Below are 26,296 nucleotides of genomic sequence, written 5' to 3'. Positions count from 1 at the left end.
TTTTATGTACTGTTTATGGTTCTTTCATTCTGCAATGACAGAATTGTATGGATATGGCAAAGTCTATATGCTATCAAAGTCTGTAATAATTATGATCTCACCAGTTATAGCAATGTTTTGCCAATCCCGGTTCTAAAGTTTGTTACCCTTATTCAGCTCAGGAGTAACTTTGCTCTGCACAAGTCACCACCTGACATCTTGTAGTGGCTTATCCAGTTGTCACGCATTCCTCTAAATATAGACCCACAATTCCCCCTTAATTCCTCCAAAGCACTATTAAGACAAGATCATGATGGTTAACAAAGCTCTACTGAAGATCTGACATAACAGAAAAGAGTTTAAACAAACAAAAGAAAGCTGAAAGGAAGCCCTAGCCCATAGCCTGGCATAGAGCAGGAGCTCGCAACTTGTAAAACCAGTCCTAGTGTCTGATGAATACAAGGCCCATCATTCTCAATCTGCTCCAGTGTTCTTGGGCCAGCCTTCCCTCCATTCTGTCTCGCTCTTCAGACCTCTTTTTCTGCAGATCACTGAAATCAGAACATTCTTGCAGTTTCAACTTTACCTTATTACCAGGATCCTGAACTCTCTCATTCCAGAGCAGGTAGGAATTTGTTTTACTTTTATAGAAATAAAACGCCCACTGAAAAGTATTTTATTTCTGAATAACAGAAAGAAGAGTAAAAGCAATGGACAGATGGAAAGAAAGGAAGATGAGGGGAGGATAAAGGAGAGGACAGGTCACAGTACAAGATTACCCATTCCCAAAAGATGTAGTAAAAAAAAAAAAAAACACCTCCTGGCAGCTTCATGGTAGCACCATGACCTGATACACAATGAATGCTTACCTGTGCCAAGGACATCACAGGGTATGTTATGTACATTTAGTATTATTATTCTCAGTTTGCAGGTAATAACTCTTATGTGCAGAGAAGACAAGTTACATGACCAAGGTCAAGGTCGCAGACCTGCCAAGAGGAAAAGTCAGAATTTGAAGCCACATCTTACTTCTAGACTGTGGTAATATCCGATTGATCTGCCTGTCCTACAATGGGGACATGTGAGTTCTAATGCTGGCTTCGCCAGTAGCTGGTATCTTGATTGTGAGAAGCTCTTTTAACTTTCCTGTGTTTCAGGTATCTCACCTATAAGATAGAAGGCTCTGAGTCTCTAATGTCCCTTTCTGCTATAAATAAATGATTACTTATAACTACAGCATACCATATTTCTTAGGACATGATTCAAAATTTCTTTATACATTACTAAGAAACAAAAATGCTGCTAATTAAACAATAAAGCAATGGTTTATCACTGTGAATTTCAATTTAATTATTTATCAAAAAAATTAAATATTAAGCATAAGTAAATAAAATTTATCATATATCACATTTCAATATGCATCAAATTGAAAACATAAGTGACATAAATTGGGAAACATATTTCTAAAACTTTCAAAGTACATTCTTCTAAATAACTCTACAATTCAAAGACATTAGTGTCCACATTTTGCAGAACATATTATTTTCTATGCCATCAAGAGTGCTGCATCATTTCATTTCTTCAAACAGTGATTGCAGTTGTCTCCCAGAAGCTCTTCCAAACAACCCAGCCTCATTCTTTGAATTCCTAAATTTTACCAGATGATGTAAAGAGCAGGATTTTTAGACAATCTTGTGCATATTGAAAATCAAATATTGGCTTTGTGGTCCTATGTCAATCGGAAAACTCAGGACGAAGCAGCCTGGTTATGTTGGGACCCCTGCTTAGTCATCTTCCCAGGAGATAGCTCAGATAGTTTGGTTTGGATTTGGAGCCCTGGGCACAAGGAGAACGCACTACCTAATCCTGCCTTAGGGCCATAAACTTCACCAGGAACTGAATCCAAGGAACCTTGCTTTGTTTATGATTCCAACCTTCTGGGTTCCAGAACCATAACATCTGAACTCTTTATTGGCAGCCCTCCTGGGGTCTATAAGGAGTATACTAGAATCTAATTAATTAATCTAATAGTGTACACAGTCGTTAAAGAGTAACCACAACTTTAATGAAGGCTGTAGGGCACCAGATGTCCCCTTTGATGGTAACTCCAGTTACTTTGTCTCAACCCTCCCTGTTCTTTCCTGGCAGGCCTCCTCCTAGGCCAATTCATTTCCTGTTGTACTTCCTGGTATCCTTTCTCCTGAGATGATGTGGCAAGCATTTGATTCTTAAAGCCTCTGCTGGTACTAAGTCCTGTTCCTGAGTCGTCTGAATGAATCAGTGTGAAGGCGGCATGTGACTCGGTTTCCTCACCTGCACTGGGGGACAAGGCTATCCCTCTTGCAGGACTATCATTCAGATTAAATACAATACAGTATTTGGAGTGCCAGGTGTCACACAGGATACCTCATTGCCCTCTCCCCCTTTTGCCATTCTCAGCCATTCCTCTGCTCTTCTTTCCTCTTCCCTTTTAAACCATTTGTTTCCAAAACCCATTCCACCGTCCTGTCCTCCCTTCCTCCAGTCCCCTCTCCTTTCCTGCTTTTGTCTCACCCAGTTTATTTCTCTCCTCTTTTATTTGCTTCTTCCATTATTTCTTCTCCTCTTCTGAGTTTTTTATTTTCCTTGCCATCTCCACTGAAGTCCATCACAGTAGATATGAGAATCTGTGGATGTCTACAAAGACCAATAAACACTGAAAAGTTTAAAACTCAAGAATAGCACACGAAGTGGCAGACGGATAAAAGTGTTTGCTGTTTGTTTTCACAATAAGACCAGCTTTTCCAGCACATCTGACAGTGAGGAGATAAAGCAAGAGACTGAGGAGTTGAGGAGAAAGAAAAGGACCAGCCTCTCATTTTATTTGCTATGTTGACTCAATGCTGGGAAACAAATATGCCCAATACTTACAAGTTTCAAATATTTGACCTCTTTTTTAGCCCAGAGACATAGAAAGAAAGAAAGAAAGAAAGAAAGAAAGAAAGAAAGAAAGAAAGAAAGAAAGAAAGAAAGAAAGAAAGAAAGATTATATATTTATATAAAGATTGTAGATTTATTGATAGGTAGATAGATAAAGCTCTTGTGTTGACTCACGCTCCAAATGCCCACAGTGGTTAGCGTTGGAACCAGGAGAAGGAATTCAATCCAGGTCTTGTGGACAGCAGAAATGCAGTTACTTTAGCCATCTAACACTGCCACCTCCCAGGGTTTGCATTAGCAGAAAACTGGAATCAGGAGCCCAGTCAGTTGTGGAACTCAAATAGTTCATTATGGGATGCAAACATCTTTTTGAGGGAGAGGGAAAATCTTTATTACTAGGTACAGGAAACGCAACAGTGCACATGGCCAGTCCTTTAGTTTTGGTCTTTTCCAGCTTAGCAATAGGAGCCACAGATTTGGGACCCAGGATGGTAACTCCCCAGCGGCAGTGGATCTCATCGCATCTGTCATTGTAATCGGCCTGATGGCTTTCACCAGCTTGGCCAGAGCCGCTTTTTCTTCTGAGTTTACTTGTGCAAAAGTGACAATGGTGCAGGTCTTCCTGTAGATAAGACACCCAGCCAGGCCTTTCTCTTTTTTTTAAGATTTTATTTATTTACGTGAGAGGCAGAGAGAGGGAGAGACAGAGAGGTCTTCCACCCACTAGTGCACTCCCCAAATGGCCACAGTGGCCAGATTTGGGCCAATCCAAATCCAGGAGCCAGCAGCTTCTTCCAGGTCTCCCATTTGGGTTCTGGGGCCCAAGTGCTTGGGCCATCTGCCGCTACTTTCCCAGGCCATAGCAGAGAGATGCATAGGAAGAAGAGTAGCCGGGACTAGCATCAGGCCCGCAGGCAGAGGCTTAGCCTACTGCATCACAGTGCAGACCTTTCTCTCGGCGATGCAATAAGATACCCTCATCTTACAACACAGGGCAGGCAAAAGACAGCCCACTCGATGGGATCCACATCATATGCAAACACCACCAGCTGAGCCTGCTTATTCTCCACCAAGGTGGTGACAGTGCTGATACCTGCCCAGAGGACAGCAGCTTTAGTCTCGGTCTGAGTAAACAGCCTTCGCTTCTTCTCTTGTGCGGTCTCTGGCCTGTACTTGTGGGTCAGCCACCTTCAGCCATTGAGTAGCTGTGTGGTGGCTCAGGGCTTTTGTGAACTGGTTAATGGCAGGAGGCACCTTTAGCTGCTTCTGCAAGGTGACCTCTGCTCTGCAATCGGATGTAGCAGGACCATTTGACAAAGTGAGTGAGGTTCCACATGGGCTGAGTGTCCGGTTCAATGCCAAAGCTCTTAGGCCTTTTCTCAAACAGAGGATTCACTACCTTCTTGACCTCTTTCTTCTTCATGACAACAGGGCCACATTCTTCCCCTTGGCCTTCTTTCCTTTTGGTATCTCTGGTGGCTAGAGGAGAGTGGGATGCAGGCATCTTCACTGCTGGGCTAGACACTTACCTCTATCAGGGCATTTTAAATCTATTGACAGTGAAAAATATAATCTTAGCTCATCTATAAGTAAATCTACAGGAATTTTTGCTTTTGATGTTTATGTGTAGGCAGATTGTTTTTAGAACACACTTTAGCTGAGATCCACTTTCTCTTGCTGTCTAAATTATAGGCCCCATTGAATTTCCCTTCTCACAGTGCTCAAGACAGGTGAAGCACTCATATGAATTCTGTGTCTCACTTCTCCAGCTCCACTTGCTGTTTCACTTGGCCATATGACCCTCTTATTGACAATGACATCTAGATAGAGTCTGCCAGGGTGGATTAAGAGAAAGCTTTTGCTTTTCTAACCAAAATAGGATACATGGATAGACTGGCAGGTATAGTTTTGCCCTCATTCTTTCCATCTTAAATGCAAATTATCAGTGAGCTTCAAAACATTCATGAAAATGTGTATTATATTTTAATTGCATCTTTCCATTAACTTTTTCAAGCCTCCTTGTAATGATTGGGCATACAGGCACAATCTTATGACCATGAAGCCCAAGTGTATTTCCACTCAACTACCTTTGCAATTCTGACACAATGCTTGCAACTGCCTACTTTGTAAAAAATAAACCACTATCTACTTAACTCTTCAGGCATACTGTAATTTGTAACCAAAAGTATTACTAGTCAATATTCTTCGGAGACAAGCTGGATTCCCAGTCTCCCACAACCCAGATCTGAGAGGAAAAGTTACTGTGAATGCATGCACATGCATTGGAAGTACCTTTCTAAAGTTCTTACAAGGATGAAATCAGGCACAGTAAGTAAAGGAATAGTTATAAATCTGGCATGTAGTAGATACTCTAACCCTCTTACCTCATTTTTCTTGAGAAATACTGCCCAGTAAAGAGATGTCCCCATCAGAACTCAATAAAAGATTCCCATGGGTGTAGATTCTCCGTATCTTATTTTGGGGTTCTTGTGCTCCAGTTTGTTAAACGTGCACATTTTCTCCTCATCTGGTGACTGATCCTAAGGATTGCCAATATCAGAGTTAGTTAATTACCAATACTACATCATTTTGCATTCGTTCATTCCAAGTCTGTTTACCAAGGTTTACCAAGCTTTTATCTTTCCAAGCACTGAAAAAATTGTTCTTGTCTTCCAAGAGCTTAGATTCTAGTCAGAGAAGGCAAAAAACAAGTAAACAAGCATCTAAATAAGATCATTTAGGATAGTAAGATGTTCTATACAGGAAAGAAATCAGTATTTTTGTTTAGAAAATCCTGAGAGTAAGTTAAGTGGAATGGTCAATTATCACTTTTCTGAGAAGGTGATTCCTGCGTGAGACTAAAGTGAAGGGGCTGAGCAGCTATAAAGAAAAGCACTTTAGACACAACCAACATCAAGCAGCAGTGAAGGCAGCTTGTGCTCTTTGATTTCTTTCTCATTTGAAAGACACAGTTACAGGGCCAGCGCCGCGGCTCACTAGGCTAATCCTCCACCTGCAGCGTCGGTACCCCAGGTTCTTGTCCCAGTTGGGGCGCCAGATTCTGTCCCGGTTGCTCCTCTTCCAGTCCAGCTCTCTGCTGTGGCCTGGGAAGGCAGTGGAGGATGGCCTAAGCCCTTGGGCCCTGCACCTGCATGGGGGACCAGGAGGAGGCACCTGGCTCCTGGCTTTGGAATGGTGCAGCACGCCGGCCATGGCAGCCATTTGGGGGGTGAACCAACAGAAGGAAGACCTTTCTCTCTGTCTCTGTCTCTGTCTCTCTCTCTCTCTCTCACTGTCTAACTCTGCCTGTCAAAAAAAAAGAAAGAAAGAAAGACACAGTTACAGAGAGAAGGAGAGGCAGAGAGAAAGAGAGAGGTCGTCCATCCGCCGGTTCACTCCCCATACAGCTGCAATGACAGCAGCTGTGCCAGTTCGAAGCCATTAGCCAGCAACTTCTTACAGGTCTTCCATGTGAGCACAGTGGCCCAAGGACGTGGGCTATCTTCCACTACCTTCCCAGGTGCATTAGCAGGGAGCTGAACCAGAAGTGGAGAAGCTGGGACTCGAACTGGTGCTCACATGGGATGCCAGTGCATTGGGCCGGGACTTTAACCCACTGAGCCACAGCATTGGTCCCTGCTTTTTTTCTTGACTAATAATTGAACATCAGAGTCTGTGTACCTCTCAAAGCCAGGTACCAATGTCTTCTGGTATTCCCCATTTGTTTCTTAATTAATTAACCTTAATTGTAAGAAGTGTGACTTATGAATTGTATTATCACAATTACATGTTGACCCTTACTCGAAGTCATTCATGACTCTCTTTTGTTTAAAGAATCCTCAAATGAAGGAAGTGAAGGTCTAGTAGGACTAACTGAAGCTGGATCTACCTTGCTTCTCTTTTCAATCACATGAGCTAATCACTTCTTTTTTTAATATTCATTTATCTATTTGAAAGCTATAGTTACAGAAAGAGGAGATACAAAGAGAGGTCTTCCATCTGCTGGTTCACTCACCAGAAGACCTCAATGGCCAGGGCTAGGTCAAGCTGAAGTCAGGATCTAGGAGCTTCATTCAGGTCTCCAACAGGATTCAGGGGCCCAAGCACTCAGGCCATCCTCTGCTTTTTTCTCCAGGCTACCAGCAGGAAGCTGGATCAAAAGTGGAGCAGCCAGGACATGAACTTGCAACCACATGGGATGCAGCCATTGCAAGCATCAGCTTTACCCACTAAGCCACAATATCAGCCCCACTCATGACTCTATTAAAATAAAAATTATCACTGTAACCACACCAGACTTCTGCTTTCTATGAATTTCTAATTTCTATGAATTTCTAATGAATTAAAAATGAAGAAATGAATTTCTGCCATTGTGACTAGGGTATAACTTGAAGTGGTAGTTGTAATGGCCTTGTTTTGTTTTTTTAAGAAGCTTAAAGTGTACTGGGCAGACAGATCTGTGTTAGTTATCTATTGCTGCATAATAAGTGAGCCCAAAATTTAGAAACTTGAGACAACCAACATTTATTATCTCATGATGTATGTAGGCCAGGAATTTAAAAACAGCCAATGTGGGTAATTCTGGTTCAGATTCTCCCATGAGGTTGTAGACAAGCTCTTAGCTGGAGCTGGAAAAATCACTTCCAAGATGACTCACTCAAAAGACTGCTGAAAAAAAGCATTAGTTCCTGGATGGTTGTTGCTTTGAGGCCTCAGCAACATGCCATGTAGGCTTCTTCATAAGGTTTTCCTGAGTATCTAGCATTGGCGACTGACTTCACCAAGAATGGGTCATTCTATAGATGAAGCCATAAACCACAATGTCTTTATGCTCTAGCCCTAGAAATGATATTTCACCATTTTTTTATTGCACTCTGCTGGCCACATCAACTAACTTTAACAGTATTGAAGCAGATTATGCAAGGTCATAACTACTGACAGGTGGTATTATCGAGGATCATCATGGAGTCCAGCTATCATAGATGATCAAATATGCATCTGGGTAGGGCTGAGATGGAGAAACATAGCTTTCTAATCAAAGAGCTAGTATGGGCTATAAAAATTCTGTATTGCTTTTTCTGAGATCCAGCACCCACATACTTCTCTGTGAGTTCTCTTGATCATTGGAGGGTGGTCCCAGGTTCTCACTTAGGGGTATGCACAGGATACAGTTCTGGACAATGATATATATGTGGAAGTCTTCTATGGGCTTCTGGAAAGACTCATTTTCACCCCTTAGCTATGTTTTTATGACTTTTTCCTTACTATGTGTTGAGAGAGAATGAATCCTTAGAGAAGCTGTAACTGTCCTATGACAATGAGGTTAAGACCAAAGGAAGTCCAGAGTTCACAACACAAAGCCCCTGATATAGTCTGCTTCTTGAACTGAGCCAACAGACCCCTATATCTATCATTCTTGTTTTATAAGACAAACTCCTTTTGGCTTAGGTAACTTTTATTTCAGTTTCCCCACTTTTGTAGGCAAAAACATTTCTAACTTAGAGTGAAATCTAACATAACATAGGAGGCGACCTCCATGCCAAGAATGGAAAGATGCATAGGAAGAGGACTCCAGGCAAAGAAGATGGAAAATCTATAGATTCATTAAAAAGAGGACAGGACATATTTAAGGAAGTGGATGAGGTTGGGTGTGAATGAAGCACTGAGGGCAAAATGGGTAATAGTGAGAGATGGAGCTGGGGATTGAAACAATAGCTATCCCTGGAGACAGCTGTCTTTCCTCTTAAGATAGTTGAAAGCAAAACTGAGTAACTGCAATGTTTTAATCAAGAAAATGACCTGATCATTGGTGGGGAGGCGAGGGAAGTATTGTTCTTTGATAGGTATACACTTGAAGAATGGTACAGGAACAGTTATGGGGACTCGTTGTACAACAATGTGCATGTGGTTGATAACATTGCACTATACACCTGGAGCTTGTTGGGAAGGCGAATTTTGTGTTATGTTGGGTTTTTCCCCACAGTTAACAAAAAATAGTGTGACAAAGTGATATTTTTAATTTAGAATGATCCCAGGAGCTGGAGAAACAAACAGCAGACAAAGAGGCATGTTCTGAGCCTACTAGACTCATCTAAGTAAGGGACATCATGGCCCAAAGTAAGAAAACATCAGTGGAGTTAGAGGAAACAGAAGAAAATTATAAACTATTTTTCTAGTAGTCATAAGATCTTATTTGTTGGGTGGGTAGGGTGGAGTGAGCACTTATGATATGTGAAGTACAGTGTCCTGATGCTTCGTATAATCATCACAAAACATGGCAACATTTTCATTTTTCATCATGTCACAAGTTTGAAAAAGCTTAAAACTTAAATGACAGCACATTATAAATAAGAAATCAAGACTAAATCTGACTGTGAGATTGACTCATTTCAGTAAACCATAACTTCAGTACATGATATTCAATGATTCCAATAAGGATCTCAGGGCTAGACCAATGCCTTCTAAATGATTTTTATTGCAATCAACATTGTGAAATCTAGTTGATACTGTGCCTGATACACATGGACTTGTGTGTGACTGTGCCTCATGCCTTCCAAATCTACTGATTTAAAACTGGATAACAAGTTGCATAGTGAGAAATACAATGTTAAGCCAAACTGTGTTTTATGATATTCAGGTAATGCAATATCAAGAATTTTTTAAGGTATTTTTTTCTGAAATTTTATCTAGCATTCTTTGGTTATTGACTTCAAAGAAGAGGAATTTCTAAAGAATGCCTTTGTATAGAGTAACAGAATTATCTTTATGATTCTATTTGACTATTCTGGTTTTTTTTTTTAAATTCTATTTTGACTCACTCACTAAGTTGATTTTGCAACCCCAAAAGTCAATTGGAATAAACAGCATAGAAAAAAAAAAACTGACCTGGAAGGCTTTCATCGTCTGTTTTCTAGTGGTAAACTCCATTTTGAGACACTTGTTTAAGGGATTTTGAGATATTTATTTATGATACTTACTCCCTAGATGTCCTCATTTTTCTTTTCACTCACTCAAATTTTCTGTAAATCATTTCCAGAAAGGAGGAACATTAAGCAAAGTTAGTAATAGTTCCATCTTTCCAGCTTTTCTCTTCCCAAAAGCATAATCCCAAAAAAGATCTTCAGGGTTTTAGAGGGTATAAGAAGTGACAATGTACAAGGAACAATAGGCGTATACAGGAAAAACCAAATGAACTTGGAAAACAAGGGTTCTCTCTAGACTAATAAGAGGCAGATACTCCTAAACTGGTGAGAGGCAGAGACTGGGGGTATCTGCACATACTAAAAATGGTTCCCTGATATTGCTCTGGGGAAGGCATAGCACCCTAGAGTGTAAGAGCAATGTGTTCTATCAGGAAAATGAGACCATTGGCAAACCTGTAGACTTTCTTCTCTATGGGTAGAAGAAAGCAATGCAGAATGCTGCCGGTCCCATGGGTTAGGATCAAGTATTTAGGATTAAAGAAGGCCTCAGCGGTGACCTTTGTGAATAGATAGCCAAAGATCACTGGGAAAGCTCATAGATGGATGTATGCCCTTGTACACATGTGTGCGCGCACACACACATACACACAGGAGCACTGCATGAAAGCCTAAAAGGATATTTTCCTGGGATTATGAGGATACAGGTGAAAGTCTAGGTGAAAGACCCAGGTTAAATGTCTCCCCAGTTGGGTAGAAACAAATACAATGATTTTTAAATGTAAGGAGAGATATTTCTTTTACAAAAAATTAGTGAGCTGAGATTCCTATGTGTAGCTGTACCAAGTGTATATAAATATATTTGTATTATAATGATATCTATAAAGATTAGCTTAAATATTCTACCTAACTCCAAAAGTTTCCAAGGGGAAAATGGAAATAACGTGAAATTTTAAAATTAAGTTTTACAATGTTACAATAATAATAATGTGACTTTTTTACAGAACTATGGTGAAAATCTGCTTTATCCTTCATTGAATTTGCTCATTTTACTCTAAGACTTCCTGTGTGTGTCAGTCTAAAAACCAGGCCTTAAACCATGCCCAAAATGTTGGCAATACGAGTGCAGGAGCTGGAAACCCATTTTTTTTTTTCTATCATTTCTATGTTACTGTTTCTTTGAGCTAGCTCTTTAAGCACCTCCCCAATGTGGGGTGTGTATATGTGTGTGTTCTTGTTATTGCAGGATTTCAGTGAGAGCGAAAAACTGTTAATTAGTGATGTCATAAATAGCTCATTCTCTACTTAAACCAAAGACAAGAGAATCAACTTGTTTTGCTTTTGCTCTTCTTCCATTTTTTTAATTTTAATTTTTAAACTACTTATTAACAGAGTCAATGTGCTTTGTAGATACAATGCTAAGAAAATAATTATATTCCCTTCCTACAACTTTTTCTCTTTTTTTAAAATTTCATTTAAGGCATTCTAATTTCATGTATACAGATTTAGGGTCATAGTGATACTTCCAACTTACCCTCCCTCCCATCCAGTTCCCACCCCTCTTCCTCCTTCCTCTCCTAAGCTCTCTCTTCATTTTTAGAATGATCTGTTTTCAGTTTACTTTATACTCATAAAATTAGCCTTTAAAGTAAAGAGTTCAACAAATACTATGAAGAAAAATACTTGTCTCTCTGCCTTAAAGCTCTCTCCCTTTGACTTGGCTTACTGATGAGCTATGCTTCTTGTCACACGAATGTTTTCCCACCGGTGTGATGCCCTTCTTCTGGGCCCTAGAATCTAATTTAAACTAGTTCCTGTGAAGATCCAAAATGTCTGCAAAGACTTTTTTTTCTCTCCTGCACTTTTCAAGACAGAGAAAACATAAGATAGGAACAGAACATTTTGTTTTTTCTGTTATCCATGGCACTGCTTCAGATGAAATGTGAACACAAAGCTTTTAATTCCCAGACCTTTATGTGAATGAGCTCTGCTTACCTGAGACATCTCCTCTTCCTGGAGTTATGTCAAAGTGCTGAATGCCTCTGTTAGTTCCTAATAACAGTGTTTCCAGGTAAGGGAAGCATGTCATTTGCCTTTAAGGATGTCCAGTTTTGTAAGCTGCCTTGTCACAACCAGTTACCTTCCCTTTGGAAACAGGATCTCTCTGGTGTCAGGTCTCCTTCCTGAACTGAGCCCATCTTTTGTTTTGCAAGTGAATATTTTATATATCCTCTGCTCATGTTAGGATTTCTGTGGGTGTTTTGCAAAGGGCATTATCTTAAAAAAATTTAAATTCATATAGCAATATAATCAACCTAGGGAGTCAAAGGTACATCAGGGGAAACAAATTTCCCTTTCTTAAACACAGCTACTGTAAATGTGGCTAATGGTTTGTATCAGCATCACAATACAAATATTTTATTTTCCAATGAGGCAAGATGTTTTTCCCACCCCCACAGTTACCCTTAAAGACCAAATCAATTTTTTTGGTTAAACCCAGTATGTGAAAATCCACAAGTTGTAGAGAGAGAATCTATGGCTTAAACTGAGCAAAAATTAATAAGCCTCCATCCAAATAAGAATGAGTTCTACAGCCTTTCTCTGCCATTTTGAGTCTTAACAGATTTCTCAAAGTCTAAATATCTCAGCTGTTTCCTATTTAACTTGCTTTAGGAAAGGCAAAATATATCCAACAGTTTCATTTCTATCAGTCTAGTTTGTTAGTCACTGACCACTATTACAGCATTTTATTGAGCATCTATATGCTAGATTTATAAGATCCTAAAGTATTTACTAGAATTTTGCTATCCATTCTTTGTGAGATGCCAGACAAGGTATTTATCAACATGAAGCCTCAATACTCCATATCTTAGTCAGAAAAATGGGAATAATGAAAATAAAGAAGGACCTAATTCATAAGATTACTTGGATGATTAAATAAGATATTTATTAAAGATATTCTGAAAGAGTCTGACAGCTAATAAATGTTGGATAAACTGTTGCTTTCATTATTGTCTCCATGAAAGCTACAGTTGCTAAAAGCTGGGAATGTGAACCCCTCAAAAATCAGTCCTCCCCTTCCAGGATCTCACTGTTTCTCTGGGGAAAATTATAAACATGCAAGCAAATAGGGTATATCCAGTCCCTGTGGTAAGGACCAGGATAAAAATACCAGATGCCTCTATTAGACAGCAGAGGAGGAAAGTGTTAATTCTCAGTGGGTCTATTTGCAAAGGCTTCATGCGAAGACAGCATTATTCAGACTCTGAAAGACAGGTGCTTTGTTGTCAACTTATTGTTACCTTACCTAAAATACCTGAGGGGAAAAAGCCAGGAGGCAAGAAGTTTTGTTTCAGCGTAGAGTTTGGAGGTTCACACTCCATGATCAGCCTTCTCTCCTGGTGAAGGCTGGCCATTGCAGAATGTGTGCAGATGGTCTGTTGCATGGCAAGCCAGGAAGCAGAGGGGCACAAGAAGCACACTGTTCCTCTACTTCTTGGTGGTCTCTCTGATAAAGCCTTGTGATGGATCATAGAGCTAAACCCTGGCAACCTAATCCAATCCAATCACTTCCCAAAGACGCCACCTTCAGACACCCTCATTGGATCAAGCCTCCAACCATTAATCCATTAACTAACTGGTTTAAACACCTGTTTGAGTGTGGGGAACTAAATCCTGTTCCATCTGTAACAGCAGTGGTTAGAGGGAGGGCATTGCCAGAAGAGGAAATCAAGTACAAAAAGATACGGAGTTGTCAAAAGGCTATCCCTGGATCAGTAAAAACTCAGGCTTCATAAATACGCAGGGAACAAATCAAAGTGTGATGAGAGATCTGTCATAGCTTCAACACAGACTGTGGACTTCCCTTGCTTTCCGTGAGGATGGTTTGGTGGCTTGCATATTCCAGAAAGTCAATATTTATACTGAGCTAATGCTGTCATTCACAAGCAGTATGGTTTGTGGGTTAAATGGCACTGTGCCTCCCCAATGGAAAAAATAACATTTGAGTCTAATTGTGTCATTCATGTCCTAATTTTAAAACATCCTATGGTAACACTACACAGCAAAGGAACACTCAGAGTCAGTAGAACAGATGTAATGTTTTCTTTCCTGATCCACTAGCTCCAACCTCTGAGTTCATGAAATTCTTTGAGTTTCTTTCCGTAGCATGCTGTGCTCATTCATCAGCCTGAGTCATTTTATCTGATTGGGCCCAATCTCCCCCTCCTTGGCCCGCCTCCTTTTGCTGCTGAATAAATCATCCTGGGCTATGTCCAGGTTGGAGAAGGATTTTTATAGGAAAGTTCCATCTGCCTTCAACCTCTCACTTATTCAGGCTGGGTCCTTGGGCCCTCTTGGAGAAAGAGTTAAGAAACTAAAGAGGTGTTTTCCTCTGCCAAGTTTCTAACATGGCCACTAGCACACACTCGGGGCAATGCCCACACACAGAGGACACAGCTCTCCACACATCCTGGCTTAGGCTTTACAAAACATAAAAAAAATAATAATCCTCCCAACTCCCAGGCCTGTCTGAGCTCCCTCACTGCTTGTTCCTCGTTCTGGAATTCTCTGTGCAAGACTCACGACCCGTTATGAGTTTAAACCAGAGTCCATATGCGAGAAGAAGGAAGAATTGCAAAGTCAAGAATTAAACCTCTTGTCTCTGATACACAGGCTTCACTCATAACGCTGGAAGTAGAGCATGGGGTGGGACTGGGACGTGGAACGCCGTTCTGGCTCCTGGCCGGCAGGAGGAAGGGGAGTTCTCTCCCCTGGGGCAAGGGAATTTCTCTCTCTCTCTCTCTCTCTCTCTCTCTCTCTCTCTCTCTCTCGGGAGAGGCTGCGGGGGCGGCCAGGAGAGGAGGTCATTTGGGCTTCCACGGGGCGCCACGGGGAGCGCGAAAGCGCTCAGGACCTGACGTCATTGGCCATCAGCTGACTGTGCTCCGCTGGCTACAGCCGCAGTCACACCTCCCCTGCTCTGCCACCTGCAGCCCGGCTCGCGAAGCTGCGGCCGCTCTCGCCCTGCGCACCGGCACCCAGGGAACCCTCTCTGCCTGGCGTTGGCGCCGGCACTGGACGCCTATGGCACTGTGACTTGGTCCGCGGCCAGCGCCGCCCTGGGCTTTGTAGGCAGCAGCTCCGCAGATCCCGGGTGGGCGGGAAACCTAGGTTCCAGGCTGTCCCCTGAAAATGCCATTCTGACGTCGTCCTCCTCGACCCTTACTGTAATTGGGGAGAAACTTGGTGCGTGAGGCCTGCCGGAGACGGCCCTATTTTTAAGCCCTGCGCCCTCCAGCTCTCCTATGTGATGTAGTAAACAGATCGCCTGCTCCTGGCATTGCATCTTCTTGGGGGGGGGGGGGGTTGCTTTTAGTGGAAAAGTTGGTTTCGCCAAATGACGCCCAGGTGCGGAGGGCAGGAAGGAGAACTTCCTTCCCACCTCTCCGGGCTCTGGGAGTCCTTGGGGAAAGCGGCCTAAGGGTCCTGGCTCTGCACCTGCCTAGGAGCAGAGCCAGCGCCTAAAAAAGAACAGCGGAGGAACGGGCTCGGGCGGCCAGCGGCAGCGCTGGACAGCAGCGCTGCTGGAGCACGCCGGCGAGCCGCCCGCGCCAACCTGCCGGGGTCTGCTTCCACGCCAGGCCGTGCGGGCGGCTGCCTCCGAGACCTGGGGGCGTCCTGGCCAGATCTGGATGCCAGGTCCCAGCCGCTCCCCCTCCTCATCCCTCCGCCAGTTCAGGGGGCGTGGCTTAGCTCGGGGGCGGGTCTAAGTCGCCGCCGGTGTCTGACCGCTCTGACAGGTCTCTAAATTCCTCCCGACCGCCGGGTACCCGCAGCGCGCTTCGGAGCGCCAGGGTGGCACGCGGCGCTCGCCTGCATCGGGAGGCGTCCCGGGTGACCTCCACGCTGCCTCGGGCCTCCTTTCTCGCCCAAACCTAGCACCCACCGCCCCCGCCGAGCTTCGGTTCTAAAACCCCCAGGGACCCGCACCATCAGTTTCTCGGAGCTGTCTGCTTTGGAGCCCTCCTCACTTTTTGTTTCCCCTGCCTCCCGCTCCTCGTAGCTCCGGGCCAAATGGACTCCAAAGAGCGAAGTGAAGGGGATGGGAACGGTGCGCTACGACCTCTCCGAAGCACAGCTGGAAGCACTGAGCGCGCCTTTTAGCCGAGGCTGGGACCCTGGGGCTGGCGCCACCAGCCCCCCACCTTCCCGGGGGAGGCTTCTGGCCAGATACTGCGCTGCGCTGTCAGTCTTCGCCGTGGAAGTGGCGACAGCCAGGAAGGAGCCAAGGAGGGAGCCTCGGCACACCCCTTCCTCCAAATTAACTGTTTGGTGACTTGTTAGCGCTGAGCCTACCACCTCTCCGACACTCCCGCGGGGCGTCCAGCCACCTCTCGGACCCCCGTTCCTCCTTCTTCTCTGCCCCCGCCCCCAGCTCCGCCCCGGCTCCCATCCCGGCGCAATGGAGTTCTCCGAAGGGTAATGCACAGCTGCTAACTTCGCTACCACCGCCGCCGCTGGTCGCCCCCGGCCATCCCCCTGCAGCCGCCAAGCCGTGGGCGTCCGGAGCCCAGTGCCGCAGCCAGGGACCCGCCCGACGCGCAGCAGAAGCACGGCGCCCCGGCGCCTGGGCGCCTCTTGGAGAGCAAAGGCTGCGCCAAGACGCTGAGCCTAGAACCAGCCACGGAGCCAGAGCCCGGGAAGGGGCTGAGTGGCTCTGAGCTCCGCGGCTTCTGCGGACAAAAAGCCGCCAGCGCCGCTGCGCACGGGGGCTGCGCCGGCTGGCGGGAGGGCGGCGCGCAAGGACGCGAGAGTCCACTTCGATCTTCCAGGAGCCCTTTGCCCCGGGGCGCAATATGACCTGACCTACCAGGACCCTGCCAAGGGCACCTGCAACGGTGCAGCTGAGGAAAGAAGGGCTTTCTGCCAAGCACCCAACAGGAGACTTTCGGGTCTTCAGGACCCCCTCCCCAGCCGCCTCCCCCAGGTCCAGCGCCGGCGGACGGGCGCCATGGAGCTCTCCGATGTGCGCTTCCTTAGCGGCAGCGAGGAACTCTACACCATCCACCCGACGCCCCCGGCCGGCGACGGCGGGAGCGGCTCCCGGCCGCAGCGGCTGCTGTGGCAGACGGCGGTGCGGCACATCACCGAGCAGCGTTTCATTCATGGGCACCGGGGCGGCGGCGGCGGCGGGAGCGGAGGCTCCGGGAAAGGCTCGAACCCTGCGGGCTGCGGCCCCAACCACCACGCACCTCAGCTGTCCGGCGAGTCCGCGCTGCCGCTCTACTCGCTGGGCCCCGGGGAGCGGGCGCACAGCACCGGTGGCTCCAAAGTCTTCCCGGAACGCAGCGGGAGCGGCAGCGCCAGTGGCAGCGGGGGTGGGGGTGACCTGGGCTTCCTGCACCTTGACTGCGCCCCGAGCAACTCCGATTTCTTCCTCAATGGGGGCTATAGCTATCGAGGGGTCATTTTCCCCACCTTGCGCAACTCCTTCAAGTCCCGGGATCTGGAACGCCTGTACCAGCGCTATTTCCTGGGCCAAAGGCGCAAGTCGGAGGTGGTGATGAACGTGCTGGATGTGCTGACCAAACTCACCCTCCTGGTTCTGCACTTGAGCCTGGCCTCAGCACCCATGGACCCGCTCAAAGGCATCCTGTTGGGCTTCTTCACTGGCATCGAGGTGGTGATCTGTGCCCTGGTGGTGGTCAGGAAGGACACCACCTCGCACACGTACCTGCAGTACAGCGGCGTGGTCACCTGGGTGGCCATGACCACCCAGATCCTGGCAGCAGGTCTCGGCTACGGGCTCCTAGGTGATGGCATAGGCTACGTGCTCTTCACGCTCTTCGCCACGTACAGCATGCTGCCGCTGCCGCTTACCTGGGCCATTCTGGCTGGCCTGGGCACCTCGCTGCTGCAGGTGGTCCTCCAAGTGGTCATCCCTCGGCTGGCAGTCATTTCCATCAACCAGGTAAAGCTTGCCTGCCCTGCTCTTCCGCCCCACCCCCTCGACTTGTTTAGGAATCGCTCAGAGCGATCCAGGGTTGCCTCCCTCTCTGTGGGCCCCCTCCCCCAGCCTGGCACTGTGCCTGACACCAAGGGGAGCCTTGGCTGTGAGTGGGATGGTATCTCTCTTTCTCAGGGGATCTGGAGCCAAATGACCTCTAAAAGTTTTGACCAACTCTCTACGCTTCTACTGTGATGCTCTTTGTAATTCTCTGACATCAGCTAAGAAAGTCTCTCTGCTCCTCATGCCCTCCCACCCCACCCTCGACCTGCCATCCCTGGAGCAGGAGACAGAAAGGGAAGGGAAGCACCTGTTCTCTATCAGCTTTACCCCTAGGAGTCACAGCTTGGTGTGGGAAGGACCCTGGAGTTCAGAGTTGGGTATCTGTCTATCTCCATGCCACAAATCCTGAGTTTGCAAAGGAACCAACATTTGCTAAACACAGACTTGTCGCCAGTCCTGGATACCATCCATGTGTTAATCTCACCCAGTCTTTAAAACAATCCTGTGACACATGAGTTTTTGGGAAAATGTTTATTATGTTTATTGCCTTGGGGATCTGAGATATCATCTCTCATTACAGGATCCAAAACCCAATAAATGAATCTCAGGAGTTGGAGAAGCCAAAATCTTTGACAAACAATGCGTATTTTGAGTCACTGAAAGGGGGTATTTTGATGTAGATTATTTGAAATATGTAGGTGGAATCTCACTCTTAGGTCTTTTTTTCTCCCTGTACTTCCTTATTAAATATGGATGTGTTCCTGTGAACAAAGTTCATGCTGTCTGAGGTTGAGAAGTTAGACAATGATTCTGTTGTTTACACTCACTAAACCAATACATCGTTAATGGCCCAGCACTTCTTCACCAAATGCTGGTAGGTACCAGGAGACTGAATTTGAGGGCTTCTTGAAAATTAGGGCAGCATGTCAGCTAAAGTGTTTTCACTTAGAAGGTTGAGGTGAGGTGCGTGGACAGGGATCCACCTTATGTGTCTCTGGTCTGTCCTCAAACTCAGTGTCCCTTTTTCCATATTAGAAACTTAAAAGTTCCTCTTCCTTCTGGTCAGGTTTGAAGAAATGGGTTTTAAAAGAAGCAGGTACAAGAAGACGACTCTTGGTTTTTAGATCTGGCATCGTTAGAGTCTTTATTCATCACTGACCTCTGGGCTTCTGGTCTATTTGGTGCCCTATCTCCTCTCTGATGGCTCTAAATCCATTTCCTCAGGTTACTTATCTGTTTAGCTGCCATTTAAAGTCTCTCTGGGTGAAAAAAAAAAGAGTATATAAAGTGCATGGCTGTGATCATCCGTCATGAAATGGGAAGATGAAAGCTGCTCTAAGGGCTTATCAGTTACATTTCTCCTTGTTAAAGACAATAATGAATTTTATCTCAAAGTCATCATGAACTTGCAATACCCACTTATAGTGCATTCTTGACTTTCAAAGAAGTCATATACTTTCTTTAGGATTATATGAAACTATGCAATGTACTAACCGTGTTTCTCAATCCTGCATGCACCCAGATCTGAATCCCAAAACATAAGAATCTGCCTTCTTCTCAGATTTCTCAATCTCTTTTGCATGGTTCTGTATCATATATTTAGAATCAGTGATCTTTTCTTCCCTCACTTGTTCCTCTTCCCCTTTCTCCCTCTCATCTTAGCTATTTCCCTTCTCCCCTCCTCTTTCTTCATGTAACTCACTGAGTTTTTTCATAATATATTGCAACTGTAGGATTATGTGCATAAAATTTCATTTGTTATAACCCACTGCCTTTCATACAGTAGCCTTTCTTGGTACACATTACTAAAAGACTTCATCAAGTAACTTTGGAATAGTATTTAGAATAACACATCCAAAGTGGCAAAGTATGAATATTTTCAAAGTTCTAAGTATAGAGATACTTTTCTTGCCAAATGAATCCAGAAAGTAAATTTTGGCTCCATCTTTGTTTTATACTCTACTCAAATACTACCAGATGGACAAGGATTAAAAATAACCCCCAAATGTCTTCCAATCCCACCTCATCATAAACAATCCTCCACTGTGAACACCAAAGTCCGGGTACATGCAAGCCACGCTGACTCAACTTTTGGCTCAGATAGGAATTGTAGGTAAACTATGGTTACATAGGTTGAGCCCCCTTTCCAGTTTCTGAAGGGAAAACCAGAGCGCTCTCCTTTCACTTCGGTGCTGAAGGAGCCTTTTTAAACATTTTCCTTTGGCGCCCTCTATGGGTTCAAGATTCCTTCCTATGTCTTGCACATGGATGAAACGGAGACCTAATTGCTTGCTTTAAATGTCATTTTTTGAGAAGGTACTATTTCATTTTCCATAGTTGGTAATATTTTAAGACATAGCCAAAACATGACCACTAGTTCTCATAGCAACAAGAGTAAAATCCTTGCTTCTCGTCAGGTACACTCAATCCTCTGAGCTGGTTACTGTTTCTGCATATTTCTTTGCTCCTCCTCAGACTCTAAACACATCATCCATTCTTCTGTCTTCAAATTTCCCAAGCTCTTTTCTTTTTTGAAGATTTTTATTTATTTATTTGAAAGTCAGAGTTACACAGAGAGAGGAGAGGCAGAAATAGAGAGAGAGAGAGAGAGAGAGAGAGAGAGAGAGAGGTCTTCCATCCAATGGTTCACTCCCCTATTGGCCGCAATGGCTGGAGCTGCACTGATCCGAAGCCAGGAACCAGGAGTTTCCTCCAGTCTCCCACGAGGGTGCAGGGGCCCAAAGACTTGGGCCATCTTCAACTGCTTTCCCAGGCCACAGCAGAGAGCTGGATCGGAAGTGGAGCAGCTGGGTCTTGAGCCAGCGCCCATATGGGATGCTGGCGCTGCAGACCAGGGCATTAAGCCACTGAGCCACAGTGCCAGCCCCATCCCCAAGCTCTTTTCTTACCCCTTTATTTTTGCACCATTGCCTAGAACAGTTTCTCCCAGGCCTTCATATGACTGTCACATTCTCACGGGTCTAGACTGTCATATACCGTGCTCTTCATTGCATGATTTGTTTTATTTTCTCCAGAACAATGCACTATCTGAAATTATCTTCTTTGTTTGTATTTACTTTGTTTCTCCTCCCCATCATCACAAGAATGTAAATACCATAAAGGCAAAAGGACATTGTCTATAATGTTTACTTATCCTTAGAATCTAGGAAAATGCTAGGCACATGGTAGACACTCAACTGTCATGAATGAATAAAACTCTTCAGCGTATAAGCAATATTGTGTTGTTCAAAACTCTCCCAAAGATGCATATGCACACACTTATACACATACAATTAAGTTGCCTGTGTGTAAAGCAGTCATTTACTCATAAACACCTCTTGGAGAAATCGAAGGACAATGATGATCATCTGAGTTTGCACAATTTTCACACATAACTAAGCACCTTTATGTCCATTATTGAATCAAAGGATGACAAACATGTGGCATAGTCCTTCCTTTTTATTTCAGAGAAGAAATAGCAGATTCTTAGAAGTATTAAAGGGACAGTCTGAAGATCAGGAGCCTAGTAGGGAAAGGATTCAAACCTTGGTTCCACTGCCAGTCATTCGTCAGCAGCATTTTAGGGTTTCTCATTCCAAACATACCAGCATTTAAAATTGTTCAAGAACCAGGAGTACATGTTTTACTATTTAAGAGAGTAATACTCCATATAGCACATGAATGAGCATTTAATGAAAAAGCCAAAGGAAAATTATGAGGGGAAAATAATGGAATTGATGGGCATAGTTCTTATCGTCCTACCCAGCTAGATACAAATGTGTCAACTGAAGGCCATAAACACAAGAATATCATCTTTCTCTGCATTAATTTAATTCCCTTTAAGAAGATGGCTCATGTTTAAATTTCGCATTTTCAAGAACTAGGAGACGGAAATGGTAGTACAGTCAGATCACCTTGGCAGCCTTTTCACTTCACCGAAAATGCCATTTTCAAACATAACAAATGAGCCAGCCTTCCCTTAATCCAAAATATGAGAATCTGCTTCTCCTCCCTGCCTCCTCAAGGAAACCTGTGGCTTGACCACGCAACATGCAAGCTACAAATACCTGTAAACTCTCGAGATGAAGGACAAATCCCATGTTCAGTTGGACCACCCTTTGCTTTACCCTGTGAATACAGGACATCCAGTAGATTTCTTGCCATCAGCAAAGAGAGTGTTAGGTCTCCTCCACTCAATTAACAGTAAAAGTCCTCAGTTTCCCACCCAAACACATGTTATTGTCTATGACCCACATTTGTTTTGGGGTCCAGAATGTCATTGGGAATCCTGAGCCCAGTTCAAAGGACCCTTTTATTTCACCCTAATGATATTTAGCAACAGGTAAACTTAGGGCTACAGTTATTGATTCTTTGAGAAGCCTTACCCAATTCAAGTTAAATCAACTATATGTTTGTGATTCAAGCCAATGACAGGGATGCCTCATACAGATTCTCTCTAAAACCTTGATTTCTTCCCACTTCTTTTTGTTTGTTTGTTTGTTTTAAAGATTTATTTATTTATTTGAAAGTCAGAGTTACACAGAGAGAGGAGAGGCAGAGAGAGAGAGAGAGAGAGAGAGAGAGAGAGATCTTCCACCTGCTGGTTCACTCTCCAAATTGGCTGCAACTGCTGGAGCTGCGCTGATCCAAAGCTAGAGGAGCCAGGAGCTTCTTCCGGGTCTCCCACACGGATGCAGGGGCCCAAGGATTTGGGCCATCTTCTACTGCTTTCTCAGAGCTGGATCAGAAATGGAGCAGCCAGGACTTGAACCGAAGCCCATATGTGATGCTGGAGCTTCAGGCCAGTGCGTTAACCCTCTGTGCCACAGCGCTGGCCCCTCTTTCCAGTTATTAAACCAACTGTTTATCCTGGTAGTTCAATTTATCCATCAGGAAATTCATTATAAAATGATATTATCTATTTAAATAAAATATTAATGATAAGGTTATATTTATTAGATTTATTTATTAGATTATATTTATTAGATTCTTTCACATGGTAGATAAATTGACATCACTGTTGTTACAATTAGTATTTGATACTATTTTAATTACTGGCGAAAGTAATATGAGCTACCTAACATTTGAAACTCATCTTGTTCTCATTCTTCAGCTCATTAGTAAAAAGATGGTGGAAATCATTTAGTTATTGGAAAGCTGAGAGGCAGTAATATTTAACCAGAAAGATGATTGCATTATGCCTCCCTCTTGAGGATTCTAAAATGTTACAGCCAGTGGCTAATTAGTCTTGTCTGCCTCTTGCTGAGGGAGATAAGTGAAAGTGTCAGTGTGTAGGTGATTTCTCCAAGATCACTCTACAAGCAAAGGCAGCCAGGTCTGCAAATCCAAGCTAGTTAGTGTTCAAGGTCATGCTGCCAGATTTTAATTTCCCATGCAACATTTTCTTCCCTGTCTTAATGCACACCCCATCAAACAGTAGAGACTAGAGCCAGAAAAATGCTAATTAAATAATGATCCTCAAACTTGACTAATAATGAGGGGCATTTAGCCTACCATTTGGCCTTTAAAAATTTCTTTGAGTAAAAATGCATTTTTTGTACTTGGTATGATGGTGGTGTATGATATAAGAAGGTAGTGATTAAGAAAGGGGCAGGCTTTGTATATGACTTAAGTATGCATTTCTGATCATTTAAGTGAAGGCTTCACTGCATAGTAAAGATAAAATTAGTGTAATAGATTAGCAGCATCTCTCCGATTTATAAAATTTAAACATAAGTGAATGATAGTATATGTTCTCTTTCTAAGTCTAAGGAGTTTTGAAGCTAACTCAAATAGACAGAGTTCTGTGACTACTTAATATATCACAATTAGAATGTGACTTAAATCATCCCAATTTGGTAGATTATATCAAAGTAAACACTCACATAAGAACATAAATTTACGTTAAATGAACATAGCTGGGCTCCAATTTAATGCACCTCACTTATGGTACACATTTTTAAAACCCCCAAAGATCCCCATTTCTATACATTTTTCTTTAGTAAACTCATATATGTTATAAAAAATAATTACAACATTTCAGAATGTCTGAGAAAAATGCCTTTCAAAAACAGGTTTGAGTGTTAGCCTTCCCAGGAGATCCTTCTGAATGCCAGGAAATGGAAAAATATCTAAGACTCTCCTGTTCATTCTCCTACCTTTTCTCCTGTTTTTTTTTTCTTTCTCCTTCCCTCCCTTTTTCCCATCCTTCCCTACTTATCTTCTTCTTCCCTTCCTCTTTTGTTTTCTTTCTATGTATATGTGTGTGTTGATAGAGAATGAGTTTTGCAAAGGATATTTTTAGTGACTGAAATGACCAATTAAAGCACTTCAGCCCTGGCCTGTAGAAATCTTTGCCCTGAAGATACTAGCAGATTTGGTGTCTGTGTATTTAGAGAGACTTGTAAAATGATTCTGTGACATGTGCTTTGCAAGACTGAATTACGAATTTGTTTTCCTTCATATCCTGTAATATCACCTGACTGGTATCAGTGGGCCAGGGAATAATGAGATTAGAACTGGGAGGACCTGGGGGACTTCACTTCTGGAGCAGCTGCCGCAATGTCATGCAAAGTGGGACAAATGTTTTAATCATATTTACACTTTCATGATGGATGGTGTTTTAAGAGCTCGTCAAAAATAAGTGAAATCAAGCATAAAAAGGAAGACTTTAAAAAACATTTTATCCCAGATTGAGTACTGCTGCTGGCAATGTGTAATCAGGACACTACCATGATCATGCTGATGTGACATTTCACTGTTGCCTAAATATTTCTTAGGATGCTAATTTATTCACTTCACAAATGTCTATTTGAGTGGATGTGTTTATTCCCAAAACATAGGCAACATTTGCAACATTCATACCAAACCTTCCCTCACACCAGCAAATGGGCACAATATTGATTCTCTGAGAGACTGATAGGCCTAGAATAAGCCGTTGGACAACATATCAGTTCACATGACATATTGCATCTGAAGCTTATTCCTAATATTTTCCCTGAGCTGGAATTTAAGAAACAGAACTTGAAGGTTGACAGCAAAATTGAAGGTTGAATAATTTTCTTGATACATAGGTTTGAACCTGAGTTAGCAAGAGAGAAGATTATGTAGATAATTTCTTTCCCTAGATTTTCTTGGGGCTTGTGTAGAAGAATGTGACATTAGCCAGCCTGAACAGAGAAGGGAAGCCAGTGGAATGGGTCCTGTACTTCTCCAGGAAATGTAATTGGATTTACACATTCAAATTATGCATGTGAGTTTTGTTTATGAAGGACTATTCTAAGAAGTCAGGTCACTTAAGCAACACTTCAGAAGCCAGCTTTTCTCACTGCAAGATTTTTCACAGTCAGCCCTGTGGGGTAGAGGAAGAATGCTGAGTAGGTTAATTAACCATGGAGATGCCAGACATTCCAAAGACAGCTCAGCCACATCCTGATGGGAATAAAAGCCATTTTACCAGCAAACATCATCATGAGACTTCCTTCTCTACAGACAAAATGAACTTTGGACAGGACATGTTGTCAAATAAACCCGCATTTGCTTATTTTTTGGATATCTATTCATTGGGCACCAAAATAGGCATGTGTGCAAATTAAAACTTGAATTTCATTCAGCTGGATCACCCATTTTCAGATTTAATAACTTGCAATACTTTACACATTCATTAGCCTCTGGTATTTCTGTCCCATTCCTCCCCTTCCTGCCTTATATGCCCAGGCTCAAGTACTACTAATTGCAAAATATCTTCAAAGCACAAATTCCCCCATACCAGGAAATGATTGTAAAGATATGGACTAGATAAGAAAATAAATCACACTAATGTTCTGAGGCTTGTTTTTCAATGAGTGACTTTTAAAAATTATCATCTTTATATGAAATGCCTACACTGTGAAATTTTCATGTGAAAACAGAAACTATAACCACCTCATTGTGTAAACAGCACATCATTGTCCTGTGTCAGCTGGCTTTCCAGTTGACTAGAAGAAACTGTTTCAAAATATTTTCTTGATTTATATGTGTATCTGTGTGTGCATATGTGATTACATGCTGAATGCACATGATTGCTTATAAAATAGAGACTATTAAGGATTAGGAAATGCGTAGTAAAAATGCATGTATTTCTTTAACTCGGGCCACAAAGAGGAGAAATGCAACATTAAAATTCTAAAAGAACAGTTGGGAAAGAAGACTAATGCCATTGGAAGTCCTGATGATAGAAGGAATACAGGAATATACTGACTGTCCTGGAATACTTAGGGTTCTGCCACAACAAAAAGATTGGTCATTTTATGGGTATGTCCTAAAAGACCAAAGAATGCCCACTACAGTAGGATTGGTTTTGATTTCTTATAAGATAAGGCTTTGTAACCAATAGACACGTTCAGTGGGCTGCTTTTTGAAATGATGGGATCTCTGTTATGACGTTTCTGCACAGGAAAGCTGAGATTCAAGGGAGCTCTTTTTCAAG

The 26,296-nt window shown here is 43.3% G+C and overlaps 1 protein-coding gene, 1 long non-coding RNA gene and 1 pseudogene across 6 annotated transcripts in view; 1 reads left to right on the top strand and 2 right to left on the bottom strand.

Moving 5' to 3' along the window:
• Positions 1 to 848: 848 nt before the first annotated feature.
• Positions 849 to 18,366, bottom strand: LOC103348134 (uncharacterized). Its single transcript, XR_016235977.1, has 3 exons — positions 17,700 to 18,366; positions 5,283 to 5,438; positions 849 to 968 (listed from the first exon to the last, which is right to left on the bottom strand). It is a non-coding gene; the product is annotated as an uncharacterized LOC103348134 (long non-coding RNA).
• LOC138850032 (large ribosomal subunit protein eL8 pseudogene) lies at positions 3,296 to 4,784 on the bottom strand (annotated as a pseudogene).
• Positions 15,602 to 26,296, top strand: part of ADCY8 (adenylate cyclase 8) — a 250,150-nt gene continuing 239,455 nt past the window's right edge. For all 5 annotated transcript variants that reach the window (XM_089335713.1, XM_051844023.3, XM_051844024.3 and 2 more), the window contains exon 1: positions 15,602 to 17,790. In XM_089335713.1, coding sequence (XP_089191839.1) covers positions 16,831 to 17,790 — 960 coding nt within the window. In that variant the 5' untranslated portion in view covers positions 15,602 to 16,830. The remainder of the gene's footprint in view (positions 17,791 to 26,296) is intronic.

The sequence above is a fragment of the Oryctolagus cuniculus genome, chromosome 6 (genome assembly GCF_051225735.1).
Source record: "Oryctolagus cuniculus isolate XC-2025 breed Fujian yellow rabbit chromosome 6, ASM5122573v1, whole genome shotgun sequence".
In the NCBI taxonomy this organism is placed as follows: domain Eukaryota; kingdom Metazoa; phylum Chordata; class Mammalia; order Lagomorpha; family Leporidae; genus Oryctolagus; species Oryctolagus cuniculus.
This window is presented reverse-complemented; position numbering and strand designations above follow the sequence as displayed.